At 46.1% G+C, this 14688-nt stretch overlaps 1 protein-coding gene across 4 annotated transcripts in view; it reads right to left on the bottom strand.

Annotated features, from left to right (window-relative positions):
* The window catches only part of PIP5K1B (phosphatidylinositol-4-phosphate 5-kinase type 1 beta), a 309163-nt gene that overhangs the window by 130387 nt on the left and 164088 nt on the right, over positions 1-14688 (bottom strand). For all 4 annotated transcript variants that reach the window (XM_060610120.3, XM_060610118.3, XM_060610119.3 and 1 more), the window contains one exon: positions 7650-7780. In XM_060610120.3, coding sequence (XP_060466103.2) covers positions 7650-7780 — 131 coding nt within the window. The remainder of the gene's footprint in view (positions 1-7649; positions 7781-14688) is intronic.

Raw genomic sequence — 14688 nt, 5'->3', positions numbered from 1 at the left:
TGAGTTTTTAAGACAAATGGTAAAATAGTAAAGTTGATTCTTACCTGAAGGTTAGGTTCAAAACTCACCAGGTAAGGTAAAAAAAAAAAAAAGAAAAATCACTATAGTCTAGAGATATAGACAGATACAATGGAATATAACAGCCATAAAAAGAATGAAATGTTGCCATTTGCAACAATGTGAATGGATCTAGAGAGTATTATGCTAAGTGAAGCAAGTCAGAGAATCACAAATACCGTATGATTTCACTCATTATGTGGAATTGAAAAAACAAACGAACAAAGAAAAGAGACAAACCAAGAAACAGACTCTTCATTATAGACAACTGATGGTCTCCCGAGGGGTAAGCAGCTGGGGGCAGGGGTGAAATAGGTGATGGGAATTAAAAAGTACACTTATCCTGATGAGCACTGACTAATGCATAGAATTACTGAATCACTATATTGTACCCCTGAAATCAGCATAACACTGTATGCTAATTACACTGGAATTTCAAAATTAATTAGTTAAAAAAAAACCCATCATCGTCAAAAATCACCCTTGAAAGCTATTTAGGAGATTATCTATTCAATATATCCACTTCGGCCAGTTCTTCCTCTCGCGTGGTCACAGATGACGGCTTCTTCTGGTGACTTCCAGCGGAAGTAGTTGGCTTGTATTGTCAGGGCTTGACATCAGATAATACATCTTATCTGCAGAGGTGAAGCTTGCACTAAGGCAGCAGCAAGGCTTGCCCTTCAGGGCAGTGGTGCAGGGACCGGGACTGCCCGGGATAAGAGCCGTCACCTCTGCATCAGCTCCGTGTGTGAAACGGCCCCAAATCACCTACTCATCTGAACAGTTGCTGTTTCCTGAAGCGAGAATAGTTGAATATTCACAATGCACATGTGCTGCCCGGACATCGCATCCGAACATTTCCTCAGTCGGTATTTTGAGACGTCTCAGGGGACATATACTCAGTTCCAGGTCCTATGGGATTGTCAAGAGGAATAATTCTGGAACTCCTAGGACATGGAGTAACTTGAAAATGCTGGCTGGGCAGAAATAAGAGAGAAAATCAAAGAGGCTCAAAGTGACCACTGACATGCCTCCGCCCCCTTGCAAACAAGTAAAAGCAAGTACAGATCCTTGGGTTCCGAATCGGGCTGCTTTCAGGGGGCTGAGAGTGTTGTCAGTTTCTTATTTCTTCCACCCTCTTCTGTCCTTGGTAGCTCATGCAATCAAAGTCATTGATTCCATTAGAATGCATGACATTAGCTTCAATGTTCACACAGTAAGATAAAACCCCCGTGTTCTACTCCTTGGTGTTTTTCTTCAAATGGCTTATTCTTATGCAGTTGGGGGACCAAGACTGTGAGAGAATCTTAAGCGAGAATCTCACAACTGTGAGACCATGACCTGAGCTGAAACCAAGAGTTGGATGCTCCACCGACTGAGCCACCCAGGCGCCCCACCACTGCTATTATTAAATCTAAAAATATGTATTTCTCAGGACACCTGAGTGGCTCAGTCGGTGAAGCGTCCGACTCCGGCTCGGGTCCTGATCTCACGGTTCGTGGGTTCGAGCACCGTGTCAGGCTCTGTGCTGGCCGCTCGGAGCCTGGAGCCTGCTTCCGACTCTGTGTCTCCCTCTCTCTCTCCCCCTTCCCTGCTGGTGCTCTGTCTCTCCCTGTCTCTCAAAGATAAACATTAAACAAATTTACAAAAACGTATTTCTTAGTGGCAATGGACGTTTAGAATTATACAATGTTGAAGTCTGAAGGAAGCGCTAGCCACTACCTGGCGATTCCCATTTAGCAGGTAAAAAAAAAAAAAAAACAAAACAACAACAGTAATGGCCTAAGCTGGTCAGGAACAAACAAGATGAGAACATTAGATTCGTGTTTTATTTATTTTTTGAGAGAGAGACAGAGACAGAGCCCAAGTATGGGAGGTATAGACAGAGAGGGAGAGACAGACTCCGAAGCAGGCTCCAGGCTCCGAGTTGTCAGCACAGAGCCCGACGCGGGGCTTGAACTTGCGAACTGTGAGATCATGACCTGAGCAGAGGTCAGACGTTTAGCCGACTGAGACACCCAGAAGGCCACACCATCTTTTAAGGCCAGCCAGCTAACAGCCAATCTTTAAAAATCAGCAGATGAAAGCAGCTTAAACTCCACAACCAAATACTGCATCCTGGGCAGTCATGTACTTGGAACACGGGATATCACTGTCTATATGCTGAACTTCCCAAGTAGTTGGTACCATCCTGGGAAATAGTGTTTGAAGGCAATTTCAAGTAAGTTACAATGTTATATAACAATCACTACACACAATAAACCTCTTATCTGGAACTAAAGGAAGAGGTATGCGCCTTTTATGAGTAGGAAATCGGTGTCTCCCCGTCCCTACCCCATAAACGTTGAACGAATATTTGAAGAGTTTTGACTTGGAAGGACATCATCCTGGTTGGCTTGTCCAGAAACAGCCACGCATCCTCTTTGATGATTTGTGTGTTATCTACCCACACAGTAGACGGGCTAGAGAATGTCTGTACCGATGAGGGGCTGGCAATCCTTTAAGAATCTCTGTTGTGGGGCACCTGGGTGGCTCAGTCGGTTGGGCGTCCGACTTCAGCTCAGGTCATGATCTCGCGGTCCGTGAGTTCGAGCCCCATGTCGGGCTCTGTGCTGACTGCTCAGAGCCTGAAGCCTGTTTCGGATTCTGTGTCTCCCTCTCTCTCTGACCCTCCCCCATTCATGCTCTGTCTCTGTCTCAAAAATGAATAAACGTTAAAAAAAATTAAAAAAAAAAAAAAGAATCTCTGTTGCAACCACTCAGCTCTACTGCTGTGGTGGGAAAACAGACAATATGTAAATGAATGGATGTGGCTGTGTTCCAAGGCAACTTTATTAACAAAAAGGGGCAAGGAGCCAGGTCTGTCCCATGGGCTGGAGTGTGCTGACCCATGGTAAGAGAGAGATGGGTTCTTGGATGAGTTTACGTCAGTATTATTTGAAATGCAGGCAGTTGCCTCATCTGTCAAAACCTTAACATCTAGCACTGAAATCTGGCAATGCTCACATGAACTGCTGACCTCTATGTTTGCCTGCCACGTAGAAAAATGTCGCACCCTCACAGCAGTTCTGGGTAATTCTCTGCCCAATGAGGGTATCCCTTGGCTATTCCCATCCACCCCCAAGAGTGCATACAGAGAGCAATCTGTGTTCGCCAAACTGAACTCCATTTTATGAGGGAGGAGATTAAAATGCAAGAGATTTTTATAAATTCTTTGGGTAGATGATTACTCTTGAATATGGAAAGATATATAAACTTTTACTGCCAGCTTTCAAGCCCTATTTTCCATTGCAGACAAAGCCGGGATGGCGTCTCTTGAAGCGGAACGGAGGACAGGATTAAAGCTGCTTGTCAAGGGGCTGGAGGGAAAACTTTCTAAGGTGGAAGCTGGGTACTTTCTCTGATTCAAACAAGCGGAACTATTGTTACCGTGCTTTCTTGCCACGGTGTAAGGAAAAACAAAACTTTAGGGTCGGCTGTCCCTGAGTTCAAATCCTGACATCACCATTTATTGGTTGTATAGCTTTGGGTTAAGACACTTCCTGTCTCCGGGCCTCAGTTACTCCATCTGTAAAATGGATTTTTGGGTAAAGTTGAAAGATAGTAACAATAAGTTAATGCTATATGCTGTATCATATAAATGTTATGTCAGTTAAACTATGGGCGGTTCACGGCTGGCACTCATCAATTTTGCTTCCTTTTGCCATGTCAGGGTCATGTTTGCATGGCAAAACATTAGAAAACATCCTCCTCTTTCTTCCTAGTCCCTTTACACATGCCATTTTATCTACAACCTTGAGTTTCTGACTGCACTGCAGAACCTGGGATCAAAAGATTACGATGTGGTCATAGCTCTCTTACTAATCTACATTGACTATGGAAGATCATGGGACCAGATTGTTGAAAGGGATTAAAAACAATTTTTTTTAACATTTTATTGAATTTTTTAGAGACAGAGCACGAGCAGGGGAGGGGCAGAGAGAGAGGGAGACACAGAGTCCGAAGCAGGCTCCAGGCTCTGAGCTGTCAGCACAGAGCCCGACACGGGGCACGAACCCACAAACCATGAGATCATGACCTGAGCCAAAGTTGGACGCTTAACCAACTGAGCCACGCAGGCGCCCCTGTTGAAAGGGATTTTCTATCATCCTTCAAATCCCAAGTCCAGCGGCTTTTTTTTTTTTCCATCTACAAAATGAAATGATGTGTGGAACAGGATATAATATCTAAAAATAACTGTGAACCACTTTGAAATAAGTAAACAAACAAACATGACACATTTCGTTGCTAAGGGAGACAGTGGCAGTAACTTAGAACATCTCAAGACACCCAATGCAATGAGTTTTCTCTATGACCCAGATAGATTCATTGCGTTGTAGAGCCATCAAAGACTTGGACGGTCGGAGACAGTCCTGCCCACCTCCTCCCCCTTCCTCCTGTCTCCAGGCAAGTGTGGGAGTTTATGGATGGCCAGGGAGGAAACTTTATCTGGCAGCTTTACGGATGTGTAGCTGACATAAAGTACAGTTTGTTAATTTTCACAGGGGGTCTATATCCATGGAACGGTCGCCATGGCCAAGGTACTGAATTGACTCATCACTCTGTGGGAGCTTTGTGGCTGCGAGAGTAACCAAGAGATAGATATTACTGGCAAGGCCTCAGGGGTGACAAATATCCTAACACGTGTACCCTGGCACAAAGTGTTGTCTTATCCAAAAGAGCCAATATCACCTCCACTGAGAAGAGCTGGGCTCAGTCCCTTGGCAAAATTAACGAACAGCCCAGATGAGGAAACTGAAGCAAGACCCACATCCATTTCTTCCGTTTTCATGGAAACACATCCAGAGTGTGTATGTTATTTAAAAAAAAACAATATGGCATTTGCTAAAAGAAATTCTTGTCTGCATCAAATGCTTCCTATCACACTGATGCTTAAAAAGCTATATATATGTTAAAATGATACATTTTAAGTGACAGTGGGTTCCTCCCAATAGGGTCATTAGCTAAGCCTCCCCTCCCCCAGCGACATGGGTGCCACACAGGGGCTGATGCTTCTCCGTGGCCTAGAGGGTGAAGGTCAAAGACACAAATTCTAGGCATGGACACTGTTGGCTTTTCTACTCCTGAAGAAAAAGGTGACCTCGTTTTGCCTTAATCATCAAGATACAGTATACTTTTAATAAGTCATCCACGAACAGAAGGATTCATGGCACCAAGAAAGAGCTCATGAAAACCTAGTTACATGCTCCTTGTTGTAAAGTATCTCATAGAGTGTCACGCATAATTTACTTGGGACACAGATGTAATTTTGATATTTTAGGCGTTTGCTGAAAAGTCATCTGGAGTTTAACATTAGTTGCAAAAATCACGTAAGAACTCCAAGAACAAAATTTGGTAGCTACGAGAAAGATCATCCCTGTCACATGGGAAGTCACACGCGAGGTCAGTGGTTCTCCAACAATTATGTGCTTAGAATCTCCTGGAAGGATGGTTCAATAGATTTCTCGGGCCCATCCCTGAAGTTCCTGATTCAGTTGATGTGGGTGGGGCCCAAGGATCTGACTTCTTAACAAAGTTCGACGTGATCCTGAGGGTGCTGGTCTGGGGCCCATATGCTCGGGCCCCGCTTTTCCCCGGGGCCCGTCCAAAGCTGGCTCTGTTGATTGGACACGGTGGGTAGAAGAGACCAGCAGACACGGAGCACCTGTCACTGTTCTCATTGTCTGGAAGCTAGCTCTGGTGGCTGCCCAGGACCCTAGAGAAGCAACCTTCAAAATTCCTGATAGATCTACTGTATTCTTCAACCAAGAGCATTTAAAGCAAAACTAGGCTGTCTCGGTTCACCACCTAATGGGTTGATTTCGGGACAGTTGACAACTAGATGTAGAGATGAACTTAAGTACCATTTCCCTGAAGACTTGAAAAAAAAATAAAGCAACGAAGATACTGAGGGTCAAAGGCTCTCCCCAGCCATTCTCACCCGAGCCCAGTAAGTAACAACTCATACCCAAAGTGGCTTCGTTTGGGGAGCAATACTTATATTTTAAAATGTAACTGTGTCTTACACATTTATCCGCAGAGCCCCGAAGACAAAGCGACTGCCCTGCACCCCCAAGTCAAATAGCTGAGTTTTTATTTGCTAGGCCATTGCAGTCGCGGGGACATTTCCAACTTAATAACGATTACTTCTCTTCCTATCCTAAGCGAGCACGAGACTTAACACATTTTAACTTATTTACTTTCTTTTGGCAAAGAATACGTAACAGAAGCCTTACCATTTAAACCACCTGTAAGTGGCCAGTTCTGTGGCACCGCGTGTATTCACACAGATACGCAACTGTCTCCACCATCCGCCCCAGATTGATTTGTTGAACGGATTTCCCCCCCAAAACACGATCGAGTTGGAGGTGACCTGTAGGGTCAACCGGGGTGTTTCTGACACCACCTATGGTGTCAAACGGGCGGGATTCTCCTAAGTTTTCTGGAGGAGAGCTAAGTTGAAGGCCTCACGGAGGAAGAGCTACGCGACTGAACCCAGATAGGAGGCCCAACTGCGGGCCCCCAGCCCATCTTGTGAATGACGGGACGCAAAATCCTGGCATCAGCCGTTGCTTCTCAGATGCCCTCTTTTTCTTTTTTTTTTTTTTAAACTTTGGAAGGTGTGTTTATTTATTTATTTTTCAATATATGAAGTTTACTGTCAAATTGGTTTCCATACCACACCCAGTGCTCATCCCAAAAGGTGCCCTCCTCAATACCCATCGCCCACCCTCCCCTCCCTCCCACCCCCCATCAACCCTCAGTTTGTTCTCAGTTTTTAAGAGTCTCTTATGCTTTGGCTCTCTCCCACTCTAACCTCCTTTTTTTTTTTTTTTTCCTTCCCCTCCCCCATGGGTTCCTGTTAAGTTTCTCAGGGTCCACATAAGAGTGAAACCATATGGTATCTGTCTTTCTCTGTATGGCTTATTTCACTTAGCATCACACTCTCCAGTTTCATCCACGTTGCTACAAAGGGCCATATTTCATTCTTTCTCATTGCCACGTAGTACTCCATTGTGTATATAAACCACAATTTCTTTATCCATTCATCAGTTGATGGACATTTAGGCTCTTTCCATAATTTGGCTGTTGTTGAAAGTGCTGCTATAAACATCGGGGTACATGTGCCCTATGCATCAGCCCTCCTGTATCCCTTGGGTAAATTCCTAGCAGCACTACTGCTGGGTCTTAGGGTAGATCTATTTTTAATTTTTGAGGTACCTCCACACTGTTTTCCAGAGCAGATGCCCTCTTTTTCTAACGCTACGCAGCCATTACTCTGAGTACTGCACTCCTTCCCGTCGAATCTCAAATCTTCATACAATCTTCCAGGCGTTACCATCATTACATAGAACCTACTTACCGTCTCCCTATAAAAATAAACGCAACCCACGTGGCACAAGGGAAAGTGACAATCCTTGGTGCTGCTTCTGGGCCTGTTAAAGACCCGACGCGTGCATGTACCCATTCACTGGTAGGAAAGTCTTCAATGTGGAGAGGCCACCAGGAAGGTTCTTTAGCATGGAAATCCTCACAAACAGAAATGTTCTTACCTGGGTAGGAACACACTTTCCACCACGTAAAAGTCTTGCATGAGAACATCTCTATCCGGCTTCGAAGTGAGATTGCCCACGGTGTATCCTATCCCCAGCTGAATAGCACCTTTGATAGCAGATGATGCAGTCTGCAAAGAAAACAAGGGTCTCAGGGTCAGCCTCAACAGTCAGGGCCTTGTTCAAGGTCACAAGCAGCAGAAACAGGAAAAGGGGGTTAGATTTTCTTTCTTGTTCCTCAACCGTGAGGAAGCTGGGTTTGGAAACAGGACAGGTTCCTTCTTTTGACGGTGGGTCTATTAAGGGCCCTTCTTGATATGAAATTATTCTTGTGGTAGTATTTCCTACAAATATTTCTAAGGTCAAATTACAGTCCCAAATCTCCACCTTTCTGTTAGTAAGAGCTTAGAAATTTGGTAGGATGCTTTCAACACATGGTATTCTAATTTGTACCAAAAAAGAAATGGTATAGCCACATTTTTTAAAAATCTGAAGTTCTATAACACACCTATGGATCAGGAAGTGTATTTTCTTATTTAATTTGAGAGAGAGAGAGAGAGAGAGAGAGAGAGCGCGTGAGAGAGCATGTGCATGCGCGCAAGTGGGGGAGAGGGGCAGAGGAAGATACAGAGAATCCCAAGCAGGCTCTAGGCTCAGCACAGAGCTGGACGCAGGGCTTGATCCCTTGACCCTGGGATCATGACCTAAGCTAAAACCAAGAGTTGGATGCTCAACCCACTGAGCCACGCAGGTGGCGCCCTCAAGAGGAGTACTTTATCTTCACAAGAAATGAGACAGCAAAAAGTAATTTGAGCCTTTGGATAAAATTTAATTTGGAAATTGCTTACTAGTTTTGCCATGAATCCACAATCACAATTTCCTACACTGACCTGTGTAGGAATAATGTATATACATTAATGGGGAATAATGTATATACATATATGTGTACACATACATACACATACGTGTGTGTGTGTGTGTGTGTGTGTGTGTGTGTCGTTTTAGCCAATAAAATAGGAAAAATAGCAAAGTAACTCAATTTAGGAAAATTAGAAGGCATGCTCTTTTTTTTTTTTTAATCTTTTAAATGTTTGTTTATTTTTGGGAGAGGGAGGGAGAGGGGCAGAATGAGAGGGAGACACAGAATCCGAAGCAGGCTCCAGGCTCTGAGCTGTCAGCACCGAGCCCGACGCGGGGCTCGAACTCACGGACGGCGAGATCGTGACCCGAGCTGAAGTTGGGCACTTAACAGCCAGCCAGCCAGGTGCCCCAGAAGGCATGCTTCTCAATGTTTGTGCAAGTGTGGCCATTTCAGGTGAAGTCACCAAGTGATTATTGGGGACCTAGCCCTGTGCTTGCAGTGGCTTGTCTGGGGTTCAACCTCGGGTGACTGTGGATCACGGCACTTTGGCTAGAGGACACCAGTGTTGGGGGTGGGGTGGAAAGGATATACGACCTAGCTTGGTTCTGTATGTCCTTTGCTTGTGATCACAGAACGGCATCCAAATAGGTTTAAAGGGTCTGCGAGCTGTATGCATACAGCCAGTTTTGAAGCCTTTAAGAAGGGATTATCTCCACGATTCAGGAAATCTGAGGATCAAGGATCAAACCGGAGGCCGGGATCGATCCGAGCTTCTCTGTCACTTCCACTCTGCAACTCTACGAACCCTTCCCCATGGAGTCATCATTTGGTGGCTTGTTCACCCCACTGCAAATATGATATCCCCCCTACTCTGAGCACAACTCCCTGCCCTCCTTCCTAGAGGAGGCAGAGAGTGGCTCGGTGTTTTTCTTCTTCCACATGCCTCTTCAAGATTCCAGGGCAGCAAGATGGCGAAAGACTGGGACTCAAGCCCCCAGGGCAACTAGGCTTCAAAAACAAAAAAGTTTGCTATTTTCATTCTCGCTCCCCGAGTTCTGCAATGCCACCAACTGGCAACAGTGACCTTTTGTACCAAAACCTCTGACTTTGGAAGACTGAAATGGATTTTCTTCACTTTAACCTCACGTACAAATTCAAAAGGCATTTCTATCCATCACTCAGAGCAGTATGGCCCAAGATATGACATCAGCACTTTCCAGAGGACCCGACACCCCGACGTGTTCTGTTCCAGAACCATCAACAGAGTCCTGTGCTCTCAAAGCGCTCGTCCCTCCCCACCCCTGACTGCTACCCGGAACTCTCGGTATTTCTGCTTAATTCAGTCCTCTAGTCCTTCTGGGGCCGGGACACCTGTCAGACAGATGAGGGAGTATAACCAATGGTTTCTTGACCACCCTCCTCCTTGAACCCCAACTACAGAAGGTGGTCAAAGCAGCAGAAGTCTATACCTGGTGTTTTCAAACTTTAGGAAGCACGAGAATCACGGAGATACTTAAAAGAGACAAAGGCAAAACCGCAGAGACAGGAAAAGCAGCAACGGTTGCCAGGGGTTGGGAGAAGACAGGGAGAACACAGAGGGTTTTCGGGGCAGGGAAAACACCTTTTATGATACTGTAATGATGGCTACATGCCGTGACACAGGTATCTAAGCCCACAGAACACACATAACGAGCGAGCCATGATGTAAACTATGGACTCCAGGTGATAAGGTAGGTTCATCCATTGTAACAAACCCAACCCTGTGGGGGAGGATGTTGATAGTGGGAGGCGGAGAGCAGGTGGGAAATCGCTGAACCTTCTCAATGCTTCTGTTCACCTACAACTACTCTAAAAAAAAAACAGTCTTAAAAAAACAGTCAACGGGCATGGCCAACCCAAGCCAAAATCAAGAGCAGACCGATGGGTTGCATCTCCAGACTTTCTGATTCTGAAGGTCTGGGGTGAGGCTCGAGAATTCGCTCTTGCTCTAAGGAACACTGGACAAATCTTTCTCCGATGGCATGAGAGTAAATTTTGAATCCTCAAAGGAATAAGATTCGGGAAAGGGCTCTGTTGACGTCTGTTTAGTTACACCAAAAAACAGACTTGTGATGCTATTACGTTCCTTTCTGCCTCCTTAAAATTCAAGCGCTCTGATGGGAGACATAACAGAAATGGTAACAAAAGGTCGTATTTTTTCGATCAACACTTTGCGCGGGGTACTTGACGCACAATGATGTAACGACAATCTGTCGTAATCGTAGCGCAGACGTACAGAGCGTTCACTGAGTGGCAGGCACTCTTCTGAGTGCTTTTATCCTCACACAGCTCGTGACGAGGTGCAAGTGGAACTCACACGTGGGGAGTCCAAGTTAAAAGCAACTACACCGTCACCTAGCAGGTCAAGATCCCTGATTTTGCCCTTTTTACAGGTGGGGATTTAAGGCGCAGCGAGGTGAAGTGACTTGTCCCACTCCCATCGCTAGCATATGGCACTCTGGCTGCAAAGCCCACGATGCTTCCACATCTGTTTTTTCATCCCCCATCCCCGCTCCCAAAATGAGCCTGGGATGCAAGTCTGAAGTTCCCTCTTAAGTCTAGCTGTTTGACCTCAGCAGAGGAAGGAGTCCTGCGGAAGCCATTCCTTTTAATATGCCAGGGCTGAAATATTTTATTTGCTTCTAATCACACCCAACCATGAGTCAACCTAAGAAAAGCTGTAAACCGCTTGGTAAACCAGTATAAATACGGGTCAATGTCACTTGTTAATGTCACCACCAGCAACGGCGGTGGGGGTGTGTGTGGTATTTTGCTGCCAAGGGAGGGATGAAGTCTTGAGGTTTCCTTCTCCCCACCTCCATGTAAAATCCGATGCTTTGGCACCCATGCATTTGCAGAGAATTAAAAAGCATCTTGCCCACTTCCTGGGAATGTCTGTGTTCACTGGGGCATGTGGTTTCTTGAGTCACCAGCAGTAAAGGCACCACCCAGTACCTCAAGTTCTCCCAGCGGGCAGCAGTCACGGCAGGCGGATGGCCGTGCTGTCGTATTTTCTAACACGGCCACTCGTAAGATGTGCTTTAAAACTGTGAAACTGAAATGCTACCTGGAGTGTCTCTGGATAGCAGATTAGTAAACCATGATGGTGACAAAGAACCCGTGTATAGGGCTAGTGGTTCCTCTTGGACAACCAGCACATTCCTTCCCTGCCAACCGTGCGCCATAAGCCCTTCTTCGGTCCTTCGGGATTCCAGCCAACAGACCAGCGACCCAGTAACAAGTCCGTGGCTCCACACACACTCAGCCTCTCCAGTTTTCTCTGTAGGACTTGGCTGATGCTCTCACAGCGCTAGGACATGACCATTTTCCCTTCGAGCTCCACCAGGGACCTTTGACTCCTTTAGAACATGTAGTTCTAGATTTCGGAACACAGCGAAACAGAGCCTATTTTTAATTCAGGACTTTGCATGGGCTAAGTGGAGGCAACACGTTGCCTGGATACTAGAACAACCTCTAAAGCTTTGCATAGTCAGAAAAAAGAACCACAGAAGACCGCGAAAGTAGACCACTGATACTTCCATAGCTCCTCTTTCCTAACCCACCCTTGCGCAGGGCTGACGAGAATCCTAAGGGGAAAACGAACGTCAGCTCTGGGTTTGTGTGATAGGTTCGAGTTTTCAAAGTGCTATCTTTTAATGTTTGATCCTCACGACTGTTTTGCAGGTAGGGAGGGCTTATAAAGCCCATTTGACAGCTAAAGACAGTGTGGGTCTGGGAAATTAACCGGGTCTAAGTCCCTTGGCTAGGGTGTGGGAGAGCCAGGAATGATGCTCTGGTCTCTGAAGACGCCTGGTTCAGCACTCCACCATCTTCCACTATCTTACGAGCCTGAATTTTTCTGCTGGAGACGATCTGATCTGACTGAAGCCGGAAAGTCCTCCCACAATGAGATAATCATGGTGGTAAGTAACAATCTGACAACATCTATGGAAACCCACCATCAGGGAAGCAATGATCCTGACGACAGTAAGATTTAACCGACGTGACACTGGTTACGGGAGACTGCTTCCTCCAGCACATTGTCTATGAAACCGGATCACTTAATGTGCCATCCGGTATCGGTGGCTTGAAAAGGAAGTATGAAAACATTTCATGTCAACGGCACTTTCTCCTCCAAGGTGTTCCGATGAACTAATTACGGGATTAGAGCCAATATAGATGATGCCAGAGTGATTTTTGTCAAAAGTATAGATCTCATCATGTTACCACCTTGTGCAAAACCCTCTAATGGGTTCCTGGTGTCCTCACTATAGGATTAAGTCCAAACCCTTTAGCTTGACAAACAACCCTGTCTTACAGTATTACTCCTTCCTGACCTCCATGGACTCCTGCATCTTGATATAAAAAGAGATTTTCACACTCCCAAACAGACAGACAGACAGACACACGATACTTTGAGCAAGCTGACCTTACAGGTCCACGAAGCCCTAAAACTCTAAATGACATTTTCTGGTTGGGTGCATTCTTCCCAAGGAAGGGGTCTAACGTGTTCTCTTTTTTCAGAATGTGTTTTTCCAAAACCACACAGAGATCTAGAGAGTCTAATTCTAAAATTTTTTTTAACGTTTGTTTTGAGAGGTAGAGTATGAGCAAGGGAGGGGCAGACAGAGACGGAGACACAGAATCTGTCCGAAAAGGGGCTCGAACTCACAAACCTCACAATCATGACCCGAGCCGCAGTCGGATGCTTAATCGACTAGGAGCCACCCAGGCCCCTAGAGAGTCTAATTCTAAATTAGAGATGTTCACTGCCAAGGGGCCTTAGACTGGGCCATGAAAAAATAGCTCAGCGACAGCTCTTCACAGCGAGAGGTGGGAATCCTTGTCCGACAGGGAGAACCCCTACCTCCAGGTCCGTGTTCCCCTCATCTCTGAACCTATACTCAAGAACAGAGGCACAGGCTTCTTTGCCCCAGTGGTAGAATTAAAGGGAAAGAAAGTAGGAAAGATTGCATGAAACGAGCTGTAGGAGTACAGAAATGGGATGGTTTATGGGTGGGCAACCTAAAGCCTTCTGAACGGGAGAGGGGGGCACTCTCATCTTCCACTTGTTCAAACCAATGCTCCAGTCCCTCTGTGTGTTAGGTTTCTACTGCTGCTGTAGCAAATTACCACAAATGAGTGTGCTCAACACAAACTTATCATCATACAGTTCTGTAGGTCACAAGTCCTAAAATCAAGGTGCTGGTAGGGCTGTGTTCCTTCTGGAAGCTCAGGGGAGAATCCGTTTCCTTGAATTTCCGAGCCTCTAGAAGCCACCCACATTCATTGACTTGGGGCCTCTTCGTCTTCAGAGACAGCAGCATCTTCAACTCTCTTTCTCCCTCTAACCTCAGCTCTTGTCACATTGCCTTCGTGGACTCTGAACCTCCTGCCTCCTTGTCATGAGGCCCTGCCAGGAGAGTGCAGGAGGATCTTTCCATCTCAAGATCTTTAACCAAATCCCATCTGGGAAGTCCTTTTTCCATGTAAGCTAACGAATGCACAAAGTGTAGGGATTGGGACATAGCCAACTGTGAGGGTGCCATGATTCTGCAGATCATCCTCCAGTTCAGGGCTGATTTCTAGCATTTTCCCCGGGGGTTGCCCCAGGTAAAGAGAAGAGCTCCCCTCAGAATGCCATTCAGTCAGATGCTGTTCGTTCATTTAACAGCGATCTGAGAACTTTCTTTGAGCCAGGCACCGGTGCTGGAGAGAATAGCACAATGTTCTTGCTCTCATGGGAGCTTCTGGTCTGGTGGGGGAGACAGACATTAGGCAAAGACTCACACACACAATGACAAGAGCAGTCAGGGATATGAACAAGAGGGTGATGTCACTGAGGCCAACAGGGTGGAGGTCAATTTGGAAAGGTGGAGTTAGGAGAGGCATCCCTGAGGAACGGTACACATGCAGAGACTTGAAAGGTAAGAAGGGCCAGTCAGCAGGTCCTGTCGACAAGGGCTGGCTGGGGGCCCCCCACATGCCAGGTGCTCTTCTACAAATGGGGATACAGAAGTGGCCTGGACAGGGTCTTGGCCCTTGAGCAACTCTGAGAGTCCCACTAGGAGGTCAAGGGAACAGATTTCCAGGCAGAGAAGAGCAGCAGTTCAGGGACCCGAAAGCAAACCATGGTAA

The sequence above is a fragment of the Panthera onca genome, chromosome D4 (assembly GCF_046562875.1).
Source record: "Panthera onca isolate mPanOnc1 chromosome D4, mPanOnc1 haplotype 2, whole genome shotgun sequence".
Classification (NCBI taxonomy): domain Eukaryota; kingdom Metazoa; phylum Chordata; class Mammalia; order Carnivora; family Felidae; genus Panthera; species Panthera onca.
This window is presented reverse-complemented; position numbering and strand designations above follow the sequence as displayed.